Source organism: Larimichthys crocea, chromosome XXIV, assembly GCF_000972845.2.
Source record: "Larimichthys crocea isolate SSNF chromosome XXIV, L_crocea_2.0, whole genome shotgun sequence".
Lineage (NCBI taxonomy): Eukaryota > Metazoa > Chordata > Actinopteri > Sciaenidae > Larimichthys > Larimichthys crocea.
Genome location: NC_040034.1, coordinates 3,602,731 through 3,624,642, shown reverse-complemented (window position 1 = coordinate 3,624,642; position 21,912 = coordinate 3,602,731). Strand labels below are relative to the sequence as shown.

The following is a 21,912-nucleotide window of genomic DNA, read 5'->3' as shown; positions in this document are numbered from 1 at the left end:
AGTCAGGTCAGACATCACACCAACAATAAAATATAAACTTTACAAGATAGAAAATATAGATATGACACAACATGTTAAGAATAAAAGAGGGGCGGTTATGTCACGTCAGCTTGCTCTTTATTTAACCGCGTCATTCCTCAGATTATTCTTCATAAAATCGTTCAGATTAAAAACATCTTTTGTTCTCGTGATGTTTGTCACCACAGATCCAGATTCAGTCAACAAACCTGATTTAAAACACACGTACAGTACTCGTTAACGTTTTTATTTAAAGTGCTTAAAAAGAAATCGGACGTTGGATCAAATGTAAAATTATTAAAATATAATTGTGGAGTGCCACGTTTCTGTTAGTTACACATGTACCAGTTTGTACTGTGAAGTTTATCTGACGCTCTCCTCACAGGAAGAAGCAACACGTTCATCTACAGGATCAGCATCTCCCAGTCCGTCGTCGCTTTGAGGTTCAGGTCGCTCACCGTCAGCATGCAGCAGGTCTCTGTGTATTGAAACGCAGCCGAGGCGTCTTTAGCTCCTGGTGATGGAAAAAGAAAAGAGTCAGTTGTCGGTTGCTGCAGTCAAACGGTGAATGTATGTGACTGTAAAGGCAGAGCTGCTCACCAGGCACGTGCACAACCACCGCGGACGGTGCGCTCTTCACGCCGAGGACGGTGACCGACTGTATCGCGGTATCACAGTCAAACGATCCTTTTTCACCGGCAGGACTGCGAGACCGAAAGACAGAAATCAAATCATCATGTGTGAAGGGTTAAACACTTCTGACGGTCCTGCAGTACGTGTGTGTGTTTATATATGATGAACCACTATGAAACAATCTGAAAATAACATTTCATTTCTTCGATCCTCCTTCTCTCTCATTCACCGTCTATGTCGCTCGACCACGACTCGAGCCAGAAACAGACAGAGTACATGAAATGAAACCGGAGGCAGAACCCTGGTCTAAATTTGGATCCCTCTTTAGGAGGTGTGAGCTGTGACTCACCGGCAGACCAGACGGCCTGACAGCATGCTGAACCGGCGCAGGCAGAAGGCCTTTCTGTCACGGTAGCTGAAGGAGTGGCCGTCGTCCAGGTACAACTCACCATCAGCGACGGCCTGCGGAGAGAAGAGACTGCAGTCTAATTAAATGATACAAATGTCACAATGCTGAACTCAAATGAACAGTTCAATATGAATGGACTTAAAATACATCAGTTTATATTTGATAAATACTAATATGTCCTGCGATCCTTAGACAAACATAAATACTGTTGACACGACCAAACAGAACGTTTGCTTCACTTTAAAGGTCCGGTGTGTAAAACTGAGTGACATCTAGTGGTGAAGCTGCAGAATGCATTCACAATGCATGATTGTTATTTCATAATATTTTAGCCATTGTTGTGGAAGAATCATTTTTGTTCATGTTGAACGAGATCATAAAAATATAACTGTGTGTATCTGTCTGGTGTATCAGTTTGGATCACTGTGTTTCTTCCACCAGGTCTGCTCACCTGACTGTTGAGGGCCACGGTGATGGAGAGGGGGAGCTGCTGATATTCGGCGGTACAGGAGCCACTTCCCGTTGACCTGCAGACCACCGAGCCGCCACGCTGGAACACGGGAACCTGCACAGAGGAAACACCAGAAAAATCAGCTTCCATCACATAAAAAGGTCCCACGACCACGCCCTGCTGTGTGAATGAAGACAAACACTGACTGTGTCCAGGGTGACTGGAAGACTCAGAGTCCTGCCTCCTTCATGCACCTCTGCAGAGCGGACATCGTACCACACCTATCACAGAAACAAGCCTTAACAGAACACCCACGCTGATGTAACATGTAAATATGTTACTGCTGGTAGATTTACCTCACCACATCCAGGCAGTAACACTTGGACTTGTTGAACACCCGGCTCAGTCACAGGACAGGCCAGCAGCGCTCCTCCTGCAGGAAGTTAAAGACAGTTTAAAAATGTCAGCTTACACTGAGAAAAATGATAAATAAAAAGGTATTCACTGATCATACCGATCATATACTGGCTGTCCACAGTGAAGGCGCTCTCTTCTTTCTGGAACTCCACCCACAGAGGTCTGTAGAGTTTGAAATAAAACAAGCATTTCCATCTATATATGTTTTAATTAGACTTAAGTTCATGGTTACATCTTTAAAACATGAGAGACATTGACCTCTAGTGCCTGGAAAAGTGCCTGGAAAATCAATACCAGAAGCTGACAGCAGTCCTGCCAATGATCAGCAGGTGGCAGCAGAACTCACCTGAGTGGAGGCAGACCTGAGGTGTGAGCCAGGTAAAACAGAGTGTACCAGTACGGCAGCAAACAGTACCTGAACACAGAAAAGACGAGGACACTGGTACACAGAGGAATCTTTGATCGTCACGTTAGTGCACGCTTACTTCCATGACTGAGCTCAAACGGATGGTTCAAAACACTCGCAGCTCCAAAAAGGAAAATATAAGGAAGAGAGGTGTGGATCAGTTTTACCTCAGAGGCTATTTAAAGTGACAACCACCTGTTCTAACCTCCGTCATCGAGCTGAATATTTTCTGAGGTGGTGCCCGGTGTAGAAAGTTTGAGAAACACTGATTTGTGTTCCACTCTGACATTTAATCAGGGAATCACCGCCTCGCTTAAACTACCTCTCTTGGATCACGGTGCGGATCGCAGCGGTGACTTCATCTCCGAACAGCCAGGGCTCTCGACGCTTTGTCACCTTTGCAGAGTGACCTCGGAAAAACGGCTGCAGGGCGGCCGCCTGGTACCAACGCACCAACAGCTCCGGCTCCGGGTCCTGAACAAAGCCACCGACATCGGCTGAGGCAGAGAGGGAAACTCATAGAAGCATTAAAGCGGCAAAGAGTTTTAACGGTATGTGTACCTGTGCTCACCTCCACAAAATACAATCCCAGCCACGCTCAGAGACAGAACCATTGGGATCGAGATCTTCAGGTACTCCCAACTGGCAACGTTGTCACCTGTCCATACCGCTCCTGTCGGTCAGAACAAACAGAGCAGTAAACTTCACAAACGTGAATCCATCACACAGAGGCTGACTTTATTTTTCATTTCAGAAACATACCAAATCTTTGTGACCCAGCGAAGAAGGAGCGTGAAAGGACAAAAGGTCTCTCTAAGCCACCTGAGCGAGTTATCAGACCCTGCGCTGTGGCCATGTGCTGCGAGAAAACCAGACAAACTGTAAAGCATCGATAAAGCGACAGACGTCTTTTAGGTTGTGGGGGCACCACAATCCAAAAAGCATTGGAGTCTGATCTCTCACCTGGAAGAAGCCGTACAGGTTGTGCAGTTCACGGTGTTCCCAGCCCCCATGATGCACTGCGTCCTTTGGCATCGTCTGCTCCGGCCCGTGGAACACAGACGGTTCATTCATGTCATTCCACACAAACAGCGACGCCGTCGAACCCTGCAGCAGATATTAACACTTCAACGATAAAATATAATTATATATAAATGTTTTGGGGCCTTCATATGATCAATGACAGCTGGAAACAGGCAGATAGAGACACACACACACAGAGATTTGTGGATTATTTTTACTCTTACCTTGTACTTATCGAGTCCAAAACATCTGGAGTACCACGCTCGAGTGTCTGGATTGCTGAAGTCAAGGTAAGACGACTCACCTATGAGAGAGGTAAATAAAAAATTAAGATACTCAGCAAACAGTTATTTGTCTGTTCTTTGGGCGTCTAACAGCACGAAGGGTCCTGGATGTGGAGTTGATCAGATATATAATATTCATAAAATAGGTTGATTTTTAAAACATTACCAGGCCAGCACGAGCCCTGATAGATCCGTCCCTCTCTGTTCTTGACAAAGTGTCCTCCGTCTCTGGCCTCACAGTACAGCGACCAATCAGGATCAACCTTGATGTGGGGATCACTTATAACAACCAACTGTAAGACAAGAACAACGTGCACGATCAATAACATGACGGCTGACAAAGGTGTGTGTGTGTGTGTGTGTCCTCTAAAACCTGACCCTTCTCTTCTTCTCCTCTAGGTGGCGCTGCAGACCGGCCGGTTCAGGGAACAGAGCAGGATCCCAGGTGAAATATCGCTTCCCGTCCGTGTGCTCGATATCCAGCCAGATAACGTCGTACGGGATGCCGTGACGATCGAATCCAGCGTCCACAGCCTTCACGTCAGCTTCGTCGTCATAGTTCCAGCGACACTGGTGGTACCCGAGAGCAAACAGAGGAGGCAGGGCTGGAAATCCTGACACAGGGAAGAGATGTACAGAGTATACAACTCAAACCTAGAGTGAACTGTACAGTTTTCAATTATTAAAACTATAAATGTGCAGTGAACAGAAAGTTCACGTGTTATTTGTTAAACTACTGAAGCTTGTGAGATCAAAAACTCAAACATAATAACCCATTCTGAGATTTTAAACCGACTTTTTTTCAGTGCTGTGTACACACCTGTCAGCTGAGCATACTGGGAGAAGAGCTGCTGTGGACCGGGCCCGAGCAGAACCACACAGTCAATCACACCACTTTCTGACAGCCAGTGCACGTCTGTCTGAGGCTGCATCCGCTTCCGCTTCACTGGGGGTGTTTGGTCGTCCTGTTTATGGGTAGGGGGTGATTATGAAAGTATATTTTTACACAACTTTGTGTACAAAACTTCTCGACTTCTTACTCCTAACACATTATCTCAGGTAGTTTCCTAAATGATGCACATCTCCAACTCTTGGGGAAGCACAAAAACTTTGCTTTGACACAAAGTAAGACAGATTACTGTGGCCCTGAGGGTGAAATGTGAAATATGGTTGTGTTGTGGCTGTAACACTGAAACAAAGGTTACCTGATGCTCAGATGGGCTGTAACGAACGTTCACAAAAGTTTCAGATGCATTCAGCCAAAATACGCCCAAAGTCCGGTCGGGATTGTGGGCCACCAACAGCGGCACGGACCCGTACAGGCCGAGGCGGCTGTACACGTCGTACGCAAAGACGTCCAAATTATACAGCCGGTAAGGTTCACCGTCTCTGTGAGAGGACATGACATCATGCACATGAAAGCAGGTCAGCAGACTTCTTAAAGCTCTGTGCTGTTTGCATGCGTGTTGTGTACCTGGTGTCTCTGAGCTGAAGGCCGTCAGCGTGCTCTGGTAGTCCGTACACGTGACTGAACCCGTGGAAACAGAGGTCAGAGCCGATGCTGCTGGGACCTGCAGATAAACAACAAGTTATTCCGTATGCACTAATGATTTGTGTTCGCATGATGATGAGAAGCACAGAGCAGCCTTTTAAGAAACAAACCATTTGCTTTGATATCCACAAACTGCCTGAAAGTCTCTTTCCATAATAAACCTGTGTGGTCGTCCTGAAGCTGCCAGAGGAACAAAGGAGACAAATGCATTTATAGACCAGATGAGACTTCAGCTGTAAGCACAATTACCCCGCGCTGGTATTCTCTTACCTCACTATCATGAGATGCAGCCCGCAGGAAAACACAAGAGAAAAAAACACAAAGTAAATTGATTGAATTCACTTCTTCATGTCGTTTTGTTCTAAGTTCACCTCCCTCCGCTGAGACTCACCTGGGTGGATCCTGCAGAGTCTCAAACCACAGTTTGCCTTTATGGTTGAAGGTGAGCGTCACTTCGTCGTCACACAGGATCTCCAGTCGGAAAGGGAAATGCCACACACGGACTTGGTGACGGCCTGACGACCAAGAAAGGGTGACGGAGTCCTTCGACTTCCTCTCCACTCTCAACCTTCCCGATGATGAGGAGGGGGAAAAGGTCAACCAGAGTTAGAAGAAGCTCCTGACAAACTGAGTCCAACAAACACAACCTGAGAATCACAGATGTGCAACACAACACGCACAAAGCTTTCAGCGTGGCAGAGAAAGGCCTAAAAAAGAAGCAGCTGATCTTATAAAGTGCATCTCTTGTGTAACTCGATATTATAATGGAGGGACGATGCTGATGCTGATGCTGATGCAGCTCTTACTGTTCACACCGCGCTCCTTCCCCCGTTATCACATCTGGAACTCGGTAGCGTGCTTTAATGGGCCGGAGCTCGTCTATGAGGATCCTGACAGTGTCGTCTTTGCAAGGTGACACAGAGAGAAGCAGCGACGTCTGTGAAAAGAAAGATATGACATTTATTAAAAAGCTGGGACTGAGATACTGGGGGCAGATTTTATTTTGTGCATTGAGTGAATTTAGCAGCTTTTAAAGTGACAAATAAATAAATTATAATAAAACCTTTATTCCTGTTTGACTTCTTCAGACAATTTTTAATCTTTAATGTCTCTCCCTGCAACATAAATGTAACATACAATTCATTATTTTTCTACTAATGTAGCTCCAGTTTTAGCCCAACAGACGAACACAGCAGGAAAACACCAACTTAACTTAGTGTTTTATATATTGCAATGCTCAATTCAGACAGACAGACCTTAGATTTGATTTACTGTAATATCCTGTGTGTGTGTGTGTGTGTGTGTGTGTGTGTGTGTGTGTTCGGACCTGTGTGTCCGGCTCCAACAGTTCGAATCGAGCCCCCTTCTCTGTGAGCACCATGGTGTCCAGGAGGGCTCGGTGCTGCATGCTCGGGCCCTGCATCTGTCGCCTCACACAGTGATTAATGATTATTAACACGTTATAGATTTCAGTGATGACACACACACACACACACACACACACACACACACACAGGTTACTCACAGGAGTTATTTGTGCACACAGTGTGTGTTTGTGTGTTAACATACCTGTAAAAAGCAACATCGTCACTTTTCTTGAACTTTTCTTTGCAGTCATCATCAGGAACAACACTGAGTGGAAAACAGGAAGAAAACACACTTCAGCATGCAGGTGAGTCTGATCCTACAGGTGAGTCTGTTCCTGCAGGTGAGTCTGCTCCTGCAGGTGAGTCTGCTCCTGCAGGTGAACACAGTCCACCATGCATGCATCATAAACACATGTACTTCCTGCACACGGACTGCACGTGTGTTGTTGTTGTTGTGTGTGTGTGTGTGTGTGTGTGTGTGTGTGTGTGTGTGTGTGTGTGTGTGTGTATGTGTTACCTGTCGGGTTGGCTCTCTCCCGCCATGCTGACACAAACAGCTGACAGTCACCTGTAGTCTTCTGCTGGAAACATGGACTACTTTACGTCTCTGTGCAAACTTCTCAACAACAGCAGCGAGCACAGAGGACGAGTCACACCACAAACACTTCCGGTTGTGGATTTTCAAAGTAAAGTTCCGCATTACCTGTGCCTTGTTACCTTCGACTGTTAGCTAACTTTACACATGTTTTATTTCTGTGGATCATTTTCAGATAACACTAACTTACTTTAAGTTATTCAAAACACATTCACTCAACAACCACAACAACAATACTACTACTACTACTAATAATAATAATAAGAAGAAGAATGTGTCAAAAATAATAAATAAGACACACACCATATTAGAATTTAGTGGCTTAACATTATTTCTGTTCCTTCCATTGCCTGGGCTTTTTATATGGAAGCCCTAAGCAGTCACACATTCATAGATTTTATTTTCTCCTCTGTGTCTATGAAATGGAGCCAATACTGAAGTGCCAAAAAACTGGAAACCCTTGAGCTCAAGGGCACCTGGGCAGTGCCCAGAAGGTGAACTGGCCTCTCTCACTCTCCAGCTACCAGTCCCCCCTCCATACTTTAATATAGACTATCTTTTGTTTTCTCAAGATCTCAAATCAATTATGGCATTATCTGAAGTAAAGGTTCCCTTTATTTATTTATTTATTTATAATTTCGGGATTAAGGACACAAAAAAAACATGCGGGACAGACCCACCCGATGATGGAAAACAAGTCCTAGGAAGTAAGCGAACGAATAGCAAAGGTAAGAGAAGAAGATAAGCGACGATGAAAGATAAAGAAATAAGAGACGAAGAGAAATTTATGATAGTAATATAAAGAAGATATAGCAGAGAAAATATCGAAGAGAAGCTGAGAGAAGAGAATAGAACAGAGTGATAACTAAGATAATTGAATCGAGTAATACGAGAGAGTAGAGCGATAGTAGTTAATAGACTGAGAATAGATAATATATATATAGAAGATAACAGAGAATAATGAATAGAATATAAGATTATATAAGAGAATCTCAGGAATATAAGATAAATATCATATAAAGAATATTTATAAATCTAATATAATATAATATAATATTATATAATATAATATAATATAAATTATAATATCTATAAATTATAATAATATAATTATATTAATATAATATAATATAATATATAATATATATAATATAATATAAATCAATATAATATAATATTTATATACTGTATATACTCTTTCTTTACGCATGCGCCAGGATATCGACATCTGATTGGGTGTTGTGTCGCCCCCTCCTGGCGCATGCGTAAACTGCACCGAGCGGAGCCCCGGAACTGAAGCTTCTCCGTGACCCGTGAGATGAAGATGCTGCCCGGTTCTGGACGGACGGTTCCGCTCGGTCTGCTGCTCGTTGCGTTAGTTTCCCGCCTCGGGACGGCGGCGGAGGTCTCCGTGTGGAACGTGGACATCAACTCGGTGAGTGTTAGGTCACACACACCGACATGACGCTGTGTTTACGGTCAGTGCTACACCGACTGTTAGCCCGGGAGCTAACGACACACACACACACACACACACTCACACACACACACACACACACACTCTGACAACATGAACATCTGCTTAGAAAACAGCTGTCTTGTATTTTTCATCACTGTTGGCTTCATTAAAGCCTCACCTGCCGGTCAGGTGTGCTGTTATTTCCTGATCCACCTGACGTGTGGACCGGCGGAACCGGTCCTGTGTGATGGATCAGTGAATGCAAACACGTTAGAGTCAGTGACAGAGTAAAGTACACACAGGTGAGGCCGAGAAACCGGTAACTGTCTATAAACTAGGTATCATACGTGTACCTGCAGGTTAGAGGTACTTATGGTACTTCATGTTTTACTGCAAGTATTGTACTTTTCAAGTTACTTAGTTACTTTACATGCTCAGATTACAAATGCATTAATATCAGGCTCAGGCTGTGCTCACTGTAACATCTACAGCATGAGCCCAACACAGCCAATAAACCAGATTTATCCATTATATTATTATTATATTTTGAGATACAGGATATGTTGGGTGTGTGTGTTGGGTGTGTGTGTGAGGAATTTGCCTCCAGTTGTACATACAGGTATAGACATAAGTACAGTTTAGAAGACGACATATACAACATAGACATAAAAAACAACTATATACATATTTAATATGTGTATATCTTTGCATAATAATAATATACATCATGCCACTTTTATCCTCAGTCTGTTTGAAGGTTGTTTGTTTTTCCTGTTTATTGTAGGTTTTAGATATTTCTGTCTGTTTATTGTTTGTTTCTAATTCTGTAGTGTAGCTTCACTTTCCTCTGCTGCTGTAACACGAACATTTCATTTACAAAGTATATCTAATCTAATAAATATATACACATATGATTTTTGAATGTTAACTACCTCAACACTAACATTTATATATATAAGAATCATATGTTATAACGTCACATATTATGTCATGTTTATGTTTGCCTGTGTGTGTAATGTAATAACTAATAAACAATAGTACCTGGGGGATGTTCGCCACCTTTAGCAGCTTCAACATTAAAGTGACGCTCACATTAACGCAGGAAGTTCACCTCACAGTTAATTATAATATTTAGATTAATGTGTCACATCACTTTATGATCTATAATGTTCCCTTTTGTTCAGTATTTGAGAGGCATTAACCCAGGAACCGGTTTGTCTCTTTTCTTTCAGACACAGGATGTCGTGTTTCGAAAGACGCTGTACGCCAACACCACCATCTACATGAAGTGTAAGTCACGTGACCTCTTATCACACATCGTTTCTTGTTACTTCCCTAAAGTCCTGCATCAACGTCCACCTCAATTTGAATATTAAGACACATATTGTTTGTCTGATTGTTGAACAGAAACAAAACACTCTGCGCATCCTCATTGTCGTGTTTATTCTGGAACCTGTCAGGTTGTGACACCGCGACACTCGAGCACAACACATACACGAGTTGTTCTCTACAAAAAGGCTCTTTGTGTCGCTTCAAATGGAAACTATAAGAAAGAGAGAGGTGTAGATCAGGATCCCTTCTCCACCCAAGCAGCTCTGGTTCTTGTTGTACCTGTAGTCAAATAACTCAGAGGTGGAATGCGGTGTAAAAGATCATAAAAAGCAGGAAGTCTACTGTCACAAGGACTGTGAACTCATTGCACACATCACTGTGTTGTAAGATAAGACACAGAAAACACTGAGACTGTGTTTAACGTTACACTGGATATCCTGCAACCTGCAGGGCAGATTTAACTGGAACTGTGTTTAAAATAATATATTATACAATATGTGCATATATGATCATAATATATCATTTGAAATAATAAAAGAAGAAGTTTCTCTGTGTGTGTAAAGCAGACTTGTTGGACTCGCTGAGGCAGGTGAAAAGTTACAACCATCAAGGCTGGAGCGTATAAAAGCCTCATTTGTAGTTCAGGTTGTGATCTAAGCATCAAGCTGATGTTTCTCAGAACATGAGTGATTTAACAATCAAAGAAAATAACAGCAACGTTTATCAGAGAAGACTTTACAGACAATGCACCGAGCAATCTTTGGAGATGAGGAGTCATCAGCATAAAGTACTGACGTCTACGTCCAACGGTAGCAGAAAATAAACCAGGATGCAATGCAGCAACATGACGTAGGGGGAGAAAGTGGAAGTCACCTTTTAGACGAAGGAGGTCAGGGAGAGTCTGCGCACAAACAAGTAGATTGCAACACACCGAGCAACTCCTGTCATGTGATGATGTGGAACAGCTGCTCCTTGTTATTATCTGATCATCCAGCGCTCCACCCTCTTTCAGTCACCGCTCATCTTTTATGTCTCTCCGCAGTCCAGAGTGACCCGGGGTCATGTGATAGAAACGTGGCCTTAAACATCAGCTGGTACCTGCGCTCGTCTGTGTGCTACAATGAAGTCTTCAACACACCCGTGAGTACTGACTTCAGTCCACTGATGAGCCATGAATGTTAATAATACACACAGGTAGCAGTGACTGCAGTTATGAACGTGTCATAAACCATGAATACAGCAGTATAGTATAGTTTCATAGTGTAGTTAATCATCTCCTCCGCTGTCCTTTTGTAGGACAACAAAGCGATGAACATGTTTGGAATGGACCACATGTTGAGAGACGGCTGGAGTGGATACTACAGTCAGGGCTACATGTACTTTGAGAACTGCTCCACCCTCATCTTACCAAAGGTTTGTGACATAACAGTGGATAGCACAGGAACAAACACAAATAATCACAGCTACAGTGTGAGCATACGTCTGACCTCAGTGTTTGTTATTTAATGTCCTCTGACTTCTCGACCAGGCGTATTATGCAGACTACTACAACCCATATCAGCCGCTCAGCAGCCCGAAGGTGAGTCACTGATCACGGATGGATTCATCGTAATATCTAAAAAATGAAGCATTGTGTGTTTCTGTGTGTGTGTGTTTGTGTGTGTCGTCTGTTCACTTTAACATTATGTTATGTGTTCTATTCAGAGTGACCCATCGAATCAGAGCTTTATTTGGCCTGACAAGCCGGTAAGACATGTTGTTATTACTTTCAATGTACACTGTCAGTCAGACGTTCGCCACTCCTCTTCAGCTCCACGAGGTCGTCACCTGGAATAAAGAGAAAGATTTTTGTAACTCTCTTTGGATAAAAGCTAAATGACTAAATGTAAATATGGATGACTGTCTGTTACCTCCGGACGAGACAGTTCTGAAACGCATTAAGAAGGACTAATTAACTAATTAACATCTGAGAAGGAACATGACGACGTCATGAAGCTGATGAGTCACTTTGAAGAATCTGAAATTTCTTTTGTTTTGTCTACACCGTTTTTCTTTACGACATAATTTCATATGTGTTACTTCATAGTTTTGATGTCTTGATCTGACACTTCACATTACTCCTTTTCTAAAGCCAGAGCTCCGACAGCAGGCCGCACGTCTGCTGGCTCTGTGCACAGCTGTATCAGCTCTGCACGGCTGTAGACTGAACTATGGCTGAAGCTGAAGCTGTGGCATTGGACGTGGTTATTGCTCCGTTTACAGCTGCACTTGTGGTTGTTGTGGATGATGCTATGGGTATGGCTACAGTAGCTGTGCTGTGACTACTCCTTTACAGCTCCTAACATTAGCAGAGAAAGCCAGAGCCTGGTGTCTCTATCAGATATGACAGATATGACCAGCTACTAAAAGATAAATCATTGTTTTGATTTATGGCTGGTGGTCTTGCGGTCTAGAGGCTATAATCATATTGACAGTCGGTTTAGAACGGCCCAGTTTGTTAGTTATGTTACATTAGCTGCTCCGATACAGACTCAGCTGATGGTGCGCTTACTCTCGCCCCGCTTTAAGATCTAACCGCCACATTTATGACACAAGTATCACAAAGGTACGCAAAAGTAGTTCATTGCAAAATCCTACCGTGACCTTTCAGGGGCTCTGCACTACGATACCGTAACCATGGAAACTTTAAGTTCTGTCTGATGCTTTTCACATACTGATGGCGTACTCTGTTGGTCTTAACGTGTCTTGATTTATAGTTTTAGTCGGTCTGCATTAAAACGATTCTTTGCTCACAAACATCTCTGTGCAGGTTCTGAGCGCCGTGGCCAAAGCTTGGGAGGACAGTCCGTATCTGTTCATGGTGAAGGTGCAGCCTGTGTCCCGAGCCGAGGACGAAGACGTCGCAGTAGAGCAGCTCCGCTTCGCTTTCACAAGTGAGAACCGGGCAGCGTCTCACTTCACACGCTCCGAAATCTCTTTGAATTCGTGACGTTTATCTGTTTTCTGTCCTCAGTGAAAGTCGAGATGAAGGGACCACATGACTACTCTTCTCCAGCAGACTGGCCCCTCATGATGGTGTGTACTATAAATGATATAAAGGGAGGGTGTTTGGGTTTGTATGGTTATAGTGTGGCAAACAAACCTTAGTTTACACACATGATGTGGCGTTCCTCGCTTTAAAGTGAAGCTTTCTCTCCCTCTTCTCCGTCGCAGTTCTTCATGATCATGTGCATCGTGTACGTGCTGTTCGGGGCTCTCTGGCTCTTCTGGTGCGCCTGTTACTGGAGGGATCTGTTGCGGATCCAGTTCTGGATCGGCGCAGTCATCATCCTCGGCATGCTGGAAAAAGCCGTGTTTTACTCGGAGTACCAGAGCATCCGTTACAAAGGAGACTACGGTTGGTTGATTTTATATCTTTGCTTGTCTGTGGATTATTTCTCTTTACTTCATAATCGTCGTTTTGTTTTTTTTCGTGACAGTTCAAGGCGCTGTGATTTTTGCCGAGCTGCTCTCTGCACTTAAAAGATCTCTAGCTCGAATCCTGGTCCTCATTGTCAGTCTTGGATACGGCATAGTCAGGTGAGTCTACTCTGTGACCTCACATCATTTTGAATGCTTTAACATTTTAAGATCATCCAATTTCAGTCATTTGTCAGTAGAACTGAACTTCCCCTCACTTGTTTAGGCCCAGGTTGGGCACCACAGTGCACCGGCTGGTAGCTGTCGGCCTCCTCTACCTGCTCTTCTCCTCTGTGGAAGGTGTGCTGAGAGTGACAGGTGTAAGTACCAACTATGGATGAACTCCACCAGCCTCCATGTTTATTTTAGCTTACGTAGAGTGACAGATGTCACACAGGGCTTTCATATCCTGACACAGGTTTTCTCTCATCAGGAATTTATGATCCTTGAGACTTCAGTCCTGTTTGTAACGTGGTGACAGCCAGTGCAGTTTAACATTAGTGCAGTGGGAAATGTTTGGTTTGTACTAGCAGCAAACTGTGATCTCAGTAGGAACAAAGTAAAAACTGTAGTGTTGCATTCACATGAAACAGCTAACTATAATTAGTATTAAAGAGGCCTGCACTCTGCACAGTTGCAGCTTGTTAGCATCAGACAGTGTGAGGTACCTGTTTGTTTTCAACAGGCTCCACAGGACAGACTGATCTGTGTCATAAAGACTCGCTGTGTCCCAAAATATATCAAAGAGAGAGAAGAAAAAGATTTCACTGCTAAACCTTAATTCATAAGACGCCCCGCTGCATTTCAACTAGAACAGATAGGACATTATCTGTTGCTGACTGATGCCAATAGTTAGTGGTGGTGTATTTTTACATAAATCTCCTGCCCGGCATGGCTTTCAAGACACTCTATATAAATAAATTTGATTTGAGTAGAGGAGGCGATATGGGGAGAAGGTTACACGGGGATTTAGTCTCTGGGAGGCAGACATGTGAGGATGATAGGGAATGACAAATCTGATCCAAGAGTGATATTCAAAAAGCAAGTTCAAAAAGTCACGAGAACAAGTTATAGAAACAAATACAAGATAAGAAAGGCAGGAAGAAGAATGAGGAGCAGAAACTTCAGTCTTCATATCTTAACACACACTGACTGCCTTCACAATGAATGAATTCTTCTCTCTCAGTCTGTTGAAACACACTCCGTCCGTCAGGCTCATGTTTCTTTCTTCTTTTTCCAGGGATTTTACGGGACGGTCGCCCTGGTGGCTAATCTCAGCCTCTCCCTTATTGACTCGTGTGTCATGTGGTGGATATCCTTTATCAGACCAGTCAGACTTCTACTCCAGGCTAATCAGGGTTTGACTCATTCTCTTTGCAGATATGAGCTTGTATGTTCTCCTTAACCTGCATCCACATTTTCATCAGTCTGTCTCAAACCACTCGTCTCCTGAAGCTACGCAGGAATGTGGTGAAACTCTCTTTGTATCAGCACTTCACCAACACGCTCATCTTCTCTGTTCTCGGTGAGTAGTGGCTGCCTCTCCGCAGAGATGTGCTGAGTCATTGTGATCAGTTTAAGGGGAACTCCGTCGACTTTACACATCAAAGTCTGTTTGTAGGAGCTGTGGCTCCAGAGGGAGCTGCACGAAATCCGACAAATTATATTGATGCACCATCGGTTTGAAAATGAAAAACACACAGAGCATGTGGAGTTAAAGAGCAGAGTCCAAGTTTTGACAGGGAAGAAGGATATGTGGAATTAAAAAGACATTATTTATTATAAATAAAAGCTCCATCGTGGGACGTTACTCTTAACAAGGTCAGCATCTGAAACCGATAATATCTGAATAATTCATGTACGCTCTCACAGAGGGGCGAGGTTCAGGAGTGGACCCAACTGAAGACACAGACGTGATTGTGTGAAAAGTGTCTTCACTCGCTTACAGCAGGGATTAAACCCAAACTAAAAGGCAGCTGTTGGTTCAAAATACAAATGAAAATGCCCAAAATCTAAAACAAAACCAGGGACAGTCAGGAACAACAGGTCAGCTTCAGACGCAGTACAGACAGACTATCAAAGAAACCAGGCAGGACACCAGGTGACAGTAATCAGGGACGGGTGCTTAATTAAAAACAGCGTGGCCGATAACGATGGCATGAGAAAGCTTCTCAAACTTCGACAATATTCTCAGCCAGCCTGCTATAATATGAAATCTTGTATGTTGTGTGTGGTGGTATTACGGCTGAGCTCCAGACTGTGGAGCCACTGGTTCATATGTAGGTGCGGTTAGTTGATTTCTGTCTTTAATATAAATCTGCGTATGTGTTTTCATGTATTTACTGTTTTATATATTGTCTGTTTTCCAGTGTTGTATGAAGCTTAAGGCATTTCTTTGTGAGCTTTAGTAGATTTAGTTTCCTGTGGTTTGCACTGCTGGGCTCAGTCTTTATGCCAAGCTAAGAGTGGTACTGATCTCCTCTCCTCACATGTTGGGTACTGCTTTGATATGCAGTATGCTGCTCATGTATTAATGTAATGAATTCATATTTTTGCCGACACTTGATGATGAGTGTCTAATTGTGGGAGGTTTTCCGTTTTGCGTCTTGTTTACAGACATCAGAGTGAGTCTGTTGTTTTGCTTTGTGTCCGCAGCTTCCATCATATTCATCATCTGGACCACCAAAGTCTTCAAGCTGGTGGACTGCCAGACGGTCGGTTTATTTTCTGTTACTGATTGATTATCGCGTTGTGTTTGGGTTTCAGTTCTTCGTGTACACACACACACACAGATGAAAAGTGAACCTGATGACATCAACCTCTCTGTTTGCATCCTTTCCTCAGGGTTGGAGGGACTTGTGGGTAGACGACGCCTTCTGGCGTCTTCTGTTCTCCACCATCCTGCTGGTGATCATGGTGCTGCTGCGGCCCTCTGCTAACAGCCAGAGGTCAGAGTCCGTCTGGAGCACGGGGCTGCTGTGGGAAAAACTTGATAAAAAATTCCACAGAGTCAGCTGTTAACCATTCTTACATCACCGTTTCATAATTCATGCTTACGGTCGACCTGTAAGCGTCTCATGCGGGGTCAAATGTGTTACTCTGTTCACTTGCATGTGATAGCTCATTAGTGCGAGTGGGGGGCTGCCCATCACTCCACCATCTCTCTCCAGAATTGCATATCTATGCCTTGTACTGAATGTGTGTGCATCTGGGTTAAAATGCATAAATAAATAGAGTGTAAAAAGAATTTCCCTGTTCGTGGGATTAATAAAGTATATCTTCTTCTTCTTCTTCTTCTAAAGCATCCACCCAGTTTAGATTAGTGCCAGCACATTGTTAAGCTTAGCTTTGAGAGATCCATTCACTCTCTCAACCAGGCCCTGAGACTGAGGCTGTTTTATTCCTTTACCTGCTCTTTGGATAAATGATGATCCATTATCAGAGCGTATTTCTGATGGTACGCCAAATTGTGGAATTATCTCTCTCGTTAAGAATTTTACAACTGTTTCAGATCCTTGATCTTTTTTTTTTTAAGATTATTTTTTTGGGCTTTTTATGCCTTTAATGATAGAACAGCTAAAGGAAGCAGGGGGCAGAGAGAGGGGGAGTGACACGCAGTAAATTAGCCGTCCGATGCGGGATTCGAACCTGGGCCAGCTGCAGCGAGGACTATAGCCTCCACACACGGGGCGGCCGCTTAACCCACTACACTCCCGACCGCCCCAGATCCTTGATCTTTTGAGGGTGTGGCTTCAACCCATCGACTGAATCTGTCAGTGATTCCCAGCATGTATCTTTTTTCCATGAACTGATTTTATCATATCTACATAATCCATTACTAAATGTTGGAATGGACCTTTGGCACCGGTCGGCCTCTAGGGCCTCATCTATTTCAACTGCTCCTGAGATCGTCGGGGTAGATTCCCGCTACTTTGGTCACTCGTTTTAGTTTATCATTAGATTTATCTTCTGTGTTTGACGGCCTGTTTTTAGGAGCAGCACGACTCTCTCAATTTTTTCCTGTATTGGTTTCCGTCGTCCTTAAACATTTGAATTATTCCTAATTCTTTTTCTCACTTCTTACTTTTGTCTTGTGGTTTGTAGTCTTTGATTCGAACCTCCATGGTTTCACACACACTCACGTCAAATGTTCCTCTTCTGGCCAGCAGGAGTCCAAACACTTCTCTATATCTTCTCTGCATGCTGGGTGCTTAACACCCAAAATCATCACTGGACTAAGACTCATTTTGCGATTAGACTTCAGGTTACACTGGCTGATAAGAACTTATGAATTCATTGCGGATTAAAGCTTAGTTGAGGTTGAGATACACGGGGCTGATCCTGGAGCCTGAAACCATTTCTGCCATTTGAAGTTGCCAGTAGTTGTATTTCATCTGTGGTTCTGTTTTCTCTCAGGTTCTCCCACTCTCCTCTGATTGATGAAGACGACGAAGAGGATGAAGCCAAGGAGCCCATGCTGAATGAGGCTTTTGGTAAGTACAGTTCAGATAGAGTTCACATAAGAGTTCTTATCCTGTAGCAGTGGACTCATGTTCATACTTAAGCAACACCGCTATTGTCTGACACGTCTGATACGTAAGCTGGGTTTCATTAATCACACTAATATTCGTACAGAAATAATAAATAACAGCTGCTAATTTAAATTTTATAGTTTGAGGTGAATTTCTGATCTATGACTCTAAAAGCTTTAACGGCTGTTTGTCACATCGACGCACTAAATATATAAACACTTAAGTCACAATCTTTTCTGATTGCGTCTTAATTGCTTCATATTTAACTGTTATTACCTGTTTTTCTTTTGATGGACGTGCCAGCTATGATTTCCAGTATGATTTCTGTTCTTGTAATTAATCATCAGATCCCGTAAAGACGACCTCGTCAGCCGGGGTGTTGTGTTGTTTAACTCAGTGCTACTGAGGCCATGGTCTAAATCTGATATAGATAGATATGTGGAGAACATTCTTCTAGAAAAGGGAAATGTAATAATGTTTCTAATCATATTATTGGACAAAAGACTTCTGTGTGATTTCAGCTGGTTTGTTTCTGTTTGTTTGTCAGAGGGGATGAAGATGAGAGGCTCGAAGCCCGACTCTAACGGCTCCCAGAAACTGCTGAGTAAAGAGGTGGGTTGAATGTCTTCTGTGGACATCTCAATAAATAATAAACAATGCTGATAAATAAAACAATAAATGAATAGCGTGTATTGTTTTTTTCACATTTGATTTAATCATTTTGTTTTTCTGCTTTTTCCAGGATGAAGATCTGAAATGGGTCGAGGAGAACATTCCTACAACTGTCGCTGACGTGTAAGTCAAGTCAATTTGTAACGATGATTAATGTGAGATAAATTTCTTTTCATGTTTCAGACTTTCTCTTGATTTATAATTTAAACTCTTTGGAAGTCAAACGCTTGTTATGAATAAAACATCTGAAAGGTTTTAGAGGGGAAAAGTCCTGACCCATAGACATCCGAGACATGAGCAGCAGCTGGTTTTATCTTTACAAAGTGTATTTTATAAGCTGATCTGCTGTTTCGTTTGAAAAGTAATTAGTAACTCTAAGAAGTAAAAAGTACAATAATTCCATCGTAAATGTCGTGGAGTGTCAAGTAGTACAAAATGGAGATACTCTGTACTTAAAGAGAGTACTTAAGTCAAAGTACTTAGTTACTTTGCAGCACTGGAGCTCAAGGATGCCAAACATGCAATGTTACTCTACCTGGACTGTGTGAGGTATTAAAAACTGTAACCCTTCTTAATATGTCACATACAAACGTACAAACGTGTACTGTTAATACTCAAATACACCCTGGAAGCACAAACAAGTGGTACAGTGAATCTTAAAGTGTGTTTCTCTCTCCACAGAGCGCTCCCTGTAATGCTGGATGAGGAAGAGGTAAATGGTTCTTTTACTTCCCCCCCTGCTTGTCCCATGATTTCTATTTAAAGTGCCATCATTCCACAATCACATTACTGCACATGCATTAATCTGTGTTCCCTTTTTTTTTTTGTTCTCCAGGAAATCCTGAAAACCAAGATGGAGCGATCCAAAATGGAGTAGAAGTGAGCGAGCGAGCACGAGTGTGAGAGTGAAAAGACGGCGACGACGTCACTGAGGCAGCGAGGAATGCGTTCTGAGTGATCGAACTACCAAAAAAAAAAAAAAAAGTGGGCAAAGCCAGCTGTTCTCTCCAGACACTTTACATTTTTAGTTTAATTTCACAGATATTGTGCAACACTGTAATAAGCTCAAAGAAGCATGAATAGTGTGTTTATATTAAGGCAGTACTGTGTGAGCTGTGTCTGGGTGGGTTGGCTTTTCATGTCAATATCGGGATTTTGGGAGGCTGGTGAACTTTATTTGTTTAAAAGTTGTTGTTTTTTATGTCACACACTCCAAAACCAAGTAGGAAGAGGACGTTTCACAGTGTCCTTGTAGAAAATAGAATATTTATTGAAATCTGTCAATATTTAACAGGGCGTGCGGTCTCTGGAGCACTGACCACAGCGTGTGATTGGTCAAATTTGTGCAAATCATGATTCTTGGCGGTTAAATCAGCCAAGAAATCAGACGACAATATGAACAATATGAAGTTATTGTGAATAATAAGATTATATTTAAGCCAACACAGTGACGGCCGCTCATCTTCAGAGATGTGCTGTGCCATAAATTAAATGTATAAAAAGAAAACACACGCTGTTTTCAGCAGGTGTTTCAATTTGTTATATATTTAATAGATCACATAAAGAAATATATTTAATATTGAAATGATTAAACATTTAGCCAGAAAACAATGTTTAAATGCTTTTACCGTGCCGATGAGGATTTCCTGAGCTCATTTCTTGATGTCACATTGTTAACACACACAACACTAACACTTTGTTAAACACTTTGTTGTCTGGCTAACTGGGTAATCCTGATTATAGAAATACATAAGCTACCTTACTCTGTAAACATGGCTGCACCAGTGAATATGGATACTTGAAAAATATCTCATACGTCAGGGTAAAACGAGCTACATCTGTGTAGGATCAGGATTCTTGTGTTAACTGGAACAGACTGGGAGAATGTAATGACCCTGTTGTTCAAACCTTATATACTGTAGCATATACAGTGTCATCAGATCGTGCTGAGACGTCAGAACTGTTCAACCAACTGAAATTGTGACTAATATTGTTGATTTTTAAGGCTGCTCGGCAGGTGAGGTTCATGTATGAAGCTGTGTAGTCATAGGTCTGTTATAGACCTTTATCACAGCAGCCAGTTTGTGTTTCCAATGATGCTGATAAAGGTTCAGATCCATTTAGTGCAGCAGAGGCTTTCTAGATGACCCTGACTTCGTTTGACCTGCATTGACCGTAACCTTAATTAGCATCATTGGTAACACCTGTGTTTACGTTTTCCTGTCATGAAGGATATTTGATTTCATGTCATCTCTACAAAAAGTCACATTTTGTAGCTTTTCACATAACAGCAGTGATCTGCGTCCACTTTGTGTCACCAAAGGGATTTTAACTTTGTTTTTTCAGACTTGATAAGCCGTAGAGACTCCATGTGGTTTACTGTATGTATCTGTCGCACTCCCTCCACTCATTGAGTTTTGTTAAGGTCTTCACCTAAATTCAGTAGCAAAACAGATTCTGTTAAGCCTGTAACATTCACACTCCTTCACAAATTAATCTTGCCTTATGTGGCAGAATTATACTCCCGTCCTCGTGCAAACTACTGCAGTATGTGTGAATATTCTAAATTCCTTAATTTATGTTTTTTTTATATATTTATCCGAGTCTTGTTGAATATATTTTTTAATTTAGAGAGACACAAAAGCCCCAATTCCTGGATGTGAGTCTGCATTGTAATGTGAAGCTGATGATACTGTATGGCTTTTTGCGTATGTCCTGCAAATAAAATTTGTATTTAAACACGGACACAGTGTCAGTTTGTGTTTGCATTCAGCACAGATGATTTTAATATGTAGATTCCTTTCAGCTTCACTTTTACAGAAGGAACAGCTGCGTTACTTTTACAATGTTCTTTCAGTGCTTAAAACTGCTAAACAATACATGTAGAGCAAGATATCTCATATTTATTATCAAACAACATCGCTACTTCCCAATAAAGAGCTGTAACATTAAATGTATCTAAAAATGAAACAGACAGCATGCTGAGGTTCTTCGGAGTGTGCAGCAAACTTTCTATGACGCTGTGGTGACATTTGTATTATTCTATGCAGTCGTCTGCACGGGAGGAGGAAGTACAGAAAGACTCAAGGTCAAGAGCTGCTGTGACAATTTCCCCAGTAGGTAGGTAGATAGATAGACATTATATGAAGTACATGTTCCTGTATTGGAGTAATATAAAATACAAAATATGAAAATATGTATAAATAGAGTTTATTTTATGCACTTTGAATGGTGTAAATCAGGAGTCCAGGGACTCCTTGGACAAGAGACAAACAGATCAGGGACCCCCACATGTTATTACAT

The 21,912-nt window shown here is 42.4% G+C and overlaps 2 protein-coding genes across 4 annotated transcripts; one reads left to right on the top strand and one right to left on the bottom strand.

The window, feature by feature from the left end:
- Nucleotides 1-92: 92 nt before the first annotated feature.
- ganc (glucosidase, alpha; neutral C) lies at nucleotides 93-7,259 on the bottom strand. Of its 3 annotated transcripts, XM_027275283.1 has the most exons (25): nucleotides 7,078-7,258; nucleotides 6,763-6,825; nucleotides 6,521-6,623; nucleotides 6,000-6,130; nucleotides 5,585-5,761; nucleotides 5,464-5,467; nucleotides 5,304-5,373; nucleotides 5,116-5,212; nucleotides 4,847-5,030; nucleotides 4,462-4,606; nucleotides 4,020-4,255; nucleotides 3,808-3,934; nucleotides 3,582-3,661; nucleotides 3,298-3,441; nucleotides 3,097-3,193; nucleotides 2,906-3,007; nucleotides 2,657-2,831; nucleotides 2,275-2,343; nucleotides 2,026-2,090; nucleotides 1,868-1,944; nucleotides 1,718-1,792; nucleotides 1,512-1,625; nucleotides 1,001-1,113; nucleotides 619-722; nucleotides 93-532 (listed from the first exon to the last, which is right to left on the bottom strand). In XM_027275283.1, the coding sequence occupies exons 1-25, from the start codon at nucleotides 7,101-7,103 to the stop codon at nucleotides 423-425; spliced, it is 2,688 nt and encodes an 895-aa protein (XP_027131084.1). In that variant the 5' UTR covers nucleotides 7,104-7,258; the 3' UTR covers nucleotides 93-422. The 3 variants fall into 3 exon arrangements, with proteins under 3 accessions (XP_027131084.1, XP_027131085.1, XP_027131086.1); XM_027275284.1 differs by lacking the exon at nucleotides 1,718-1,792 and having other exon boundaries at nucleotides 7,078-7,259; XM_027275285.1 differs by lacking the exon at nucleotides 7,078-7,258 and having other exon boundaries at nucleotides 6,521-6,616.
- Nucleotides 7,260-8,410: 1,151 nt separating this feature from the next.
- Nucleotides 8,411-21,354, top strand: LOC104935357 (transmembrane protein 87A). Its single transcript, XM_019278017.2, has 20 exons — nucleotides 8,411-8,590; nucleotides 9,847-9,904; nucleotides 10,989-11,086; nucleotides 11,243-11,359; nucleotides 11,475-11,525; nucleotides 11,651-11,692; nucleotides 12,756-12,879; nucleotides 12,960-13,021; nucleotides 13,160-13,343; nucleotides 13,426-13,525; nucleotides 13,632-13,725; nucleotides 14,646-14,717; nucleotides 14,822-14,930; nucleotides 16,061-16,119; nucleotides 16,250-16,353; nucleotides 17,822-17,898; nucleotides 18,485-18,549; nucleotides 18,680-18,732; nucleotides 19,291-19,321; nucleotides 19,445-21,354. Exons 1-20 carry the CDS (start codon nucleotides 8,474-8,476, stop codon nucleotides 19,484-19,486), a joined length of 1,659 nt encoding a protein of 552 aa, XP_019133562.2. The 5' UTR covers nucleotides 8,411-8,473; the 3' UTR covers nucleotides 19,487-21,354.
- Nucleotides 21,355-21,912: the final 558 nt, after the last annotated feature.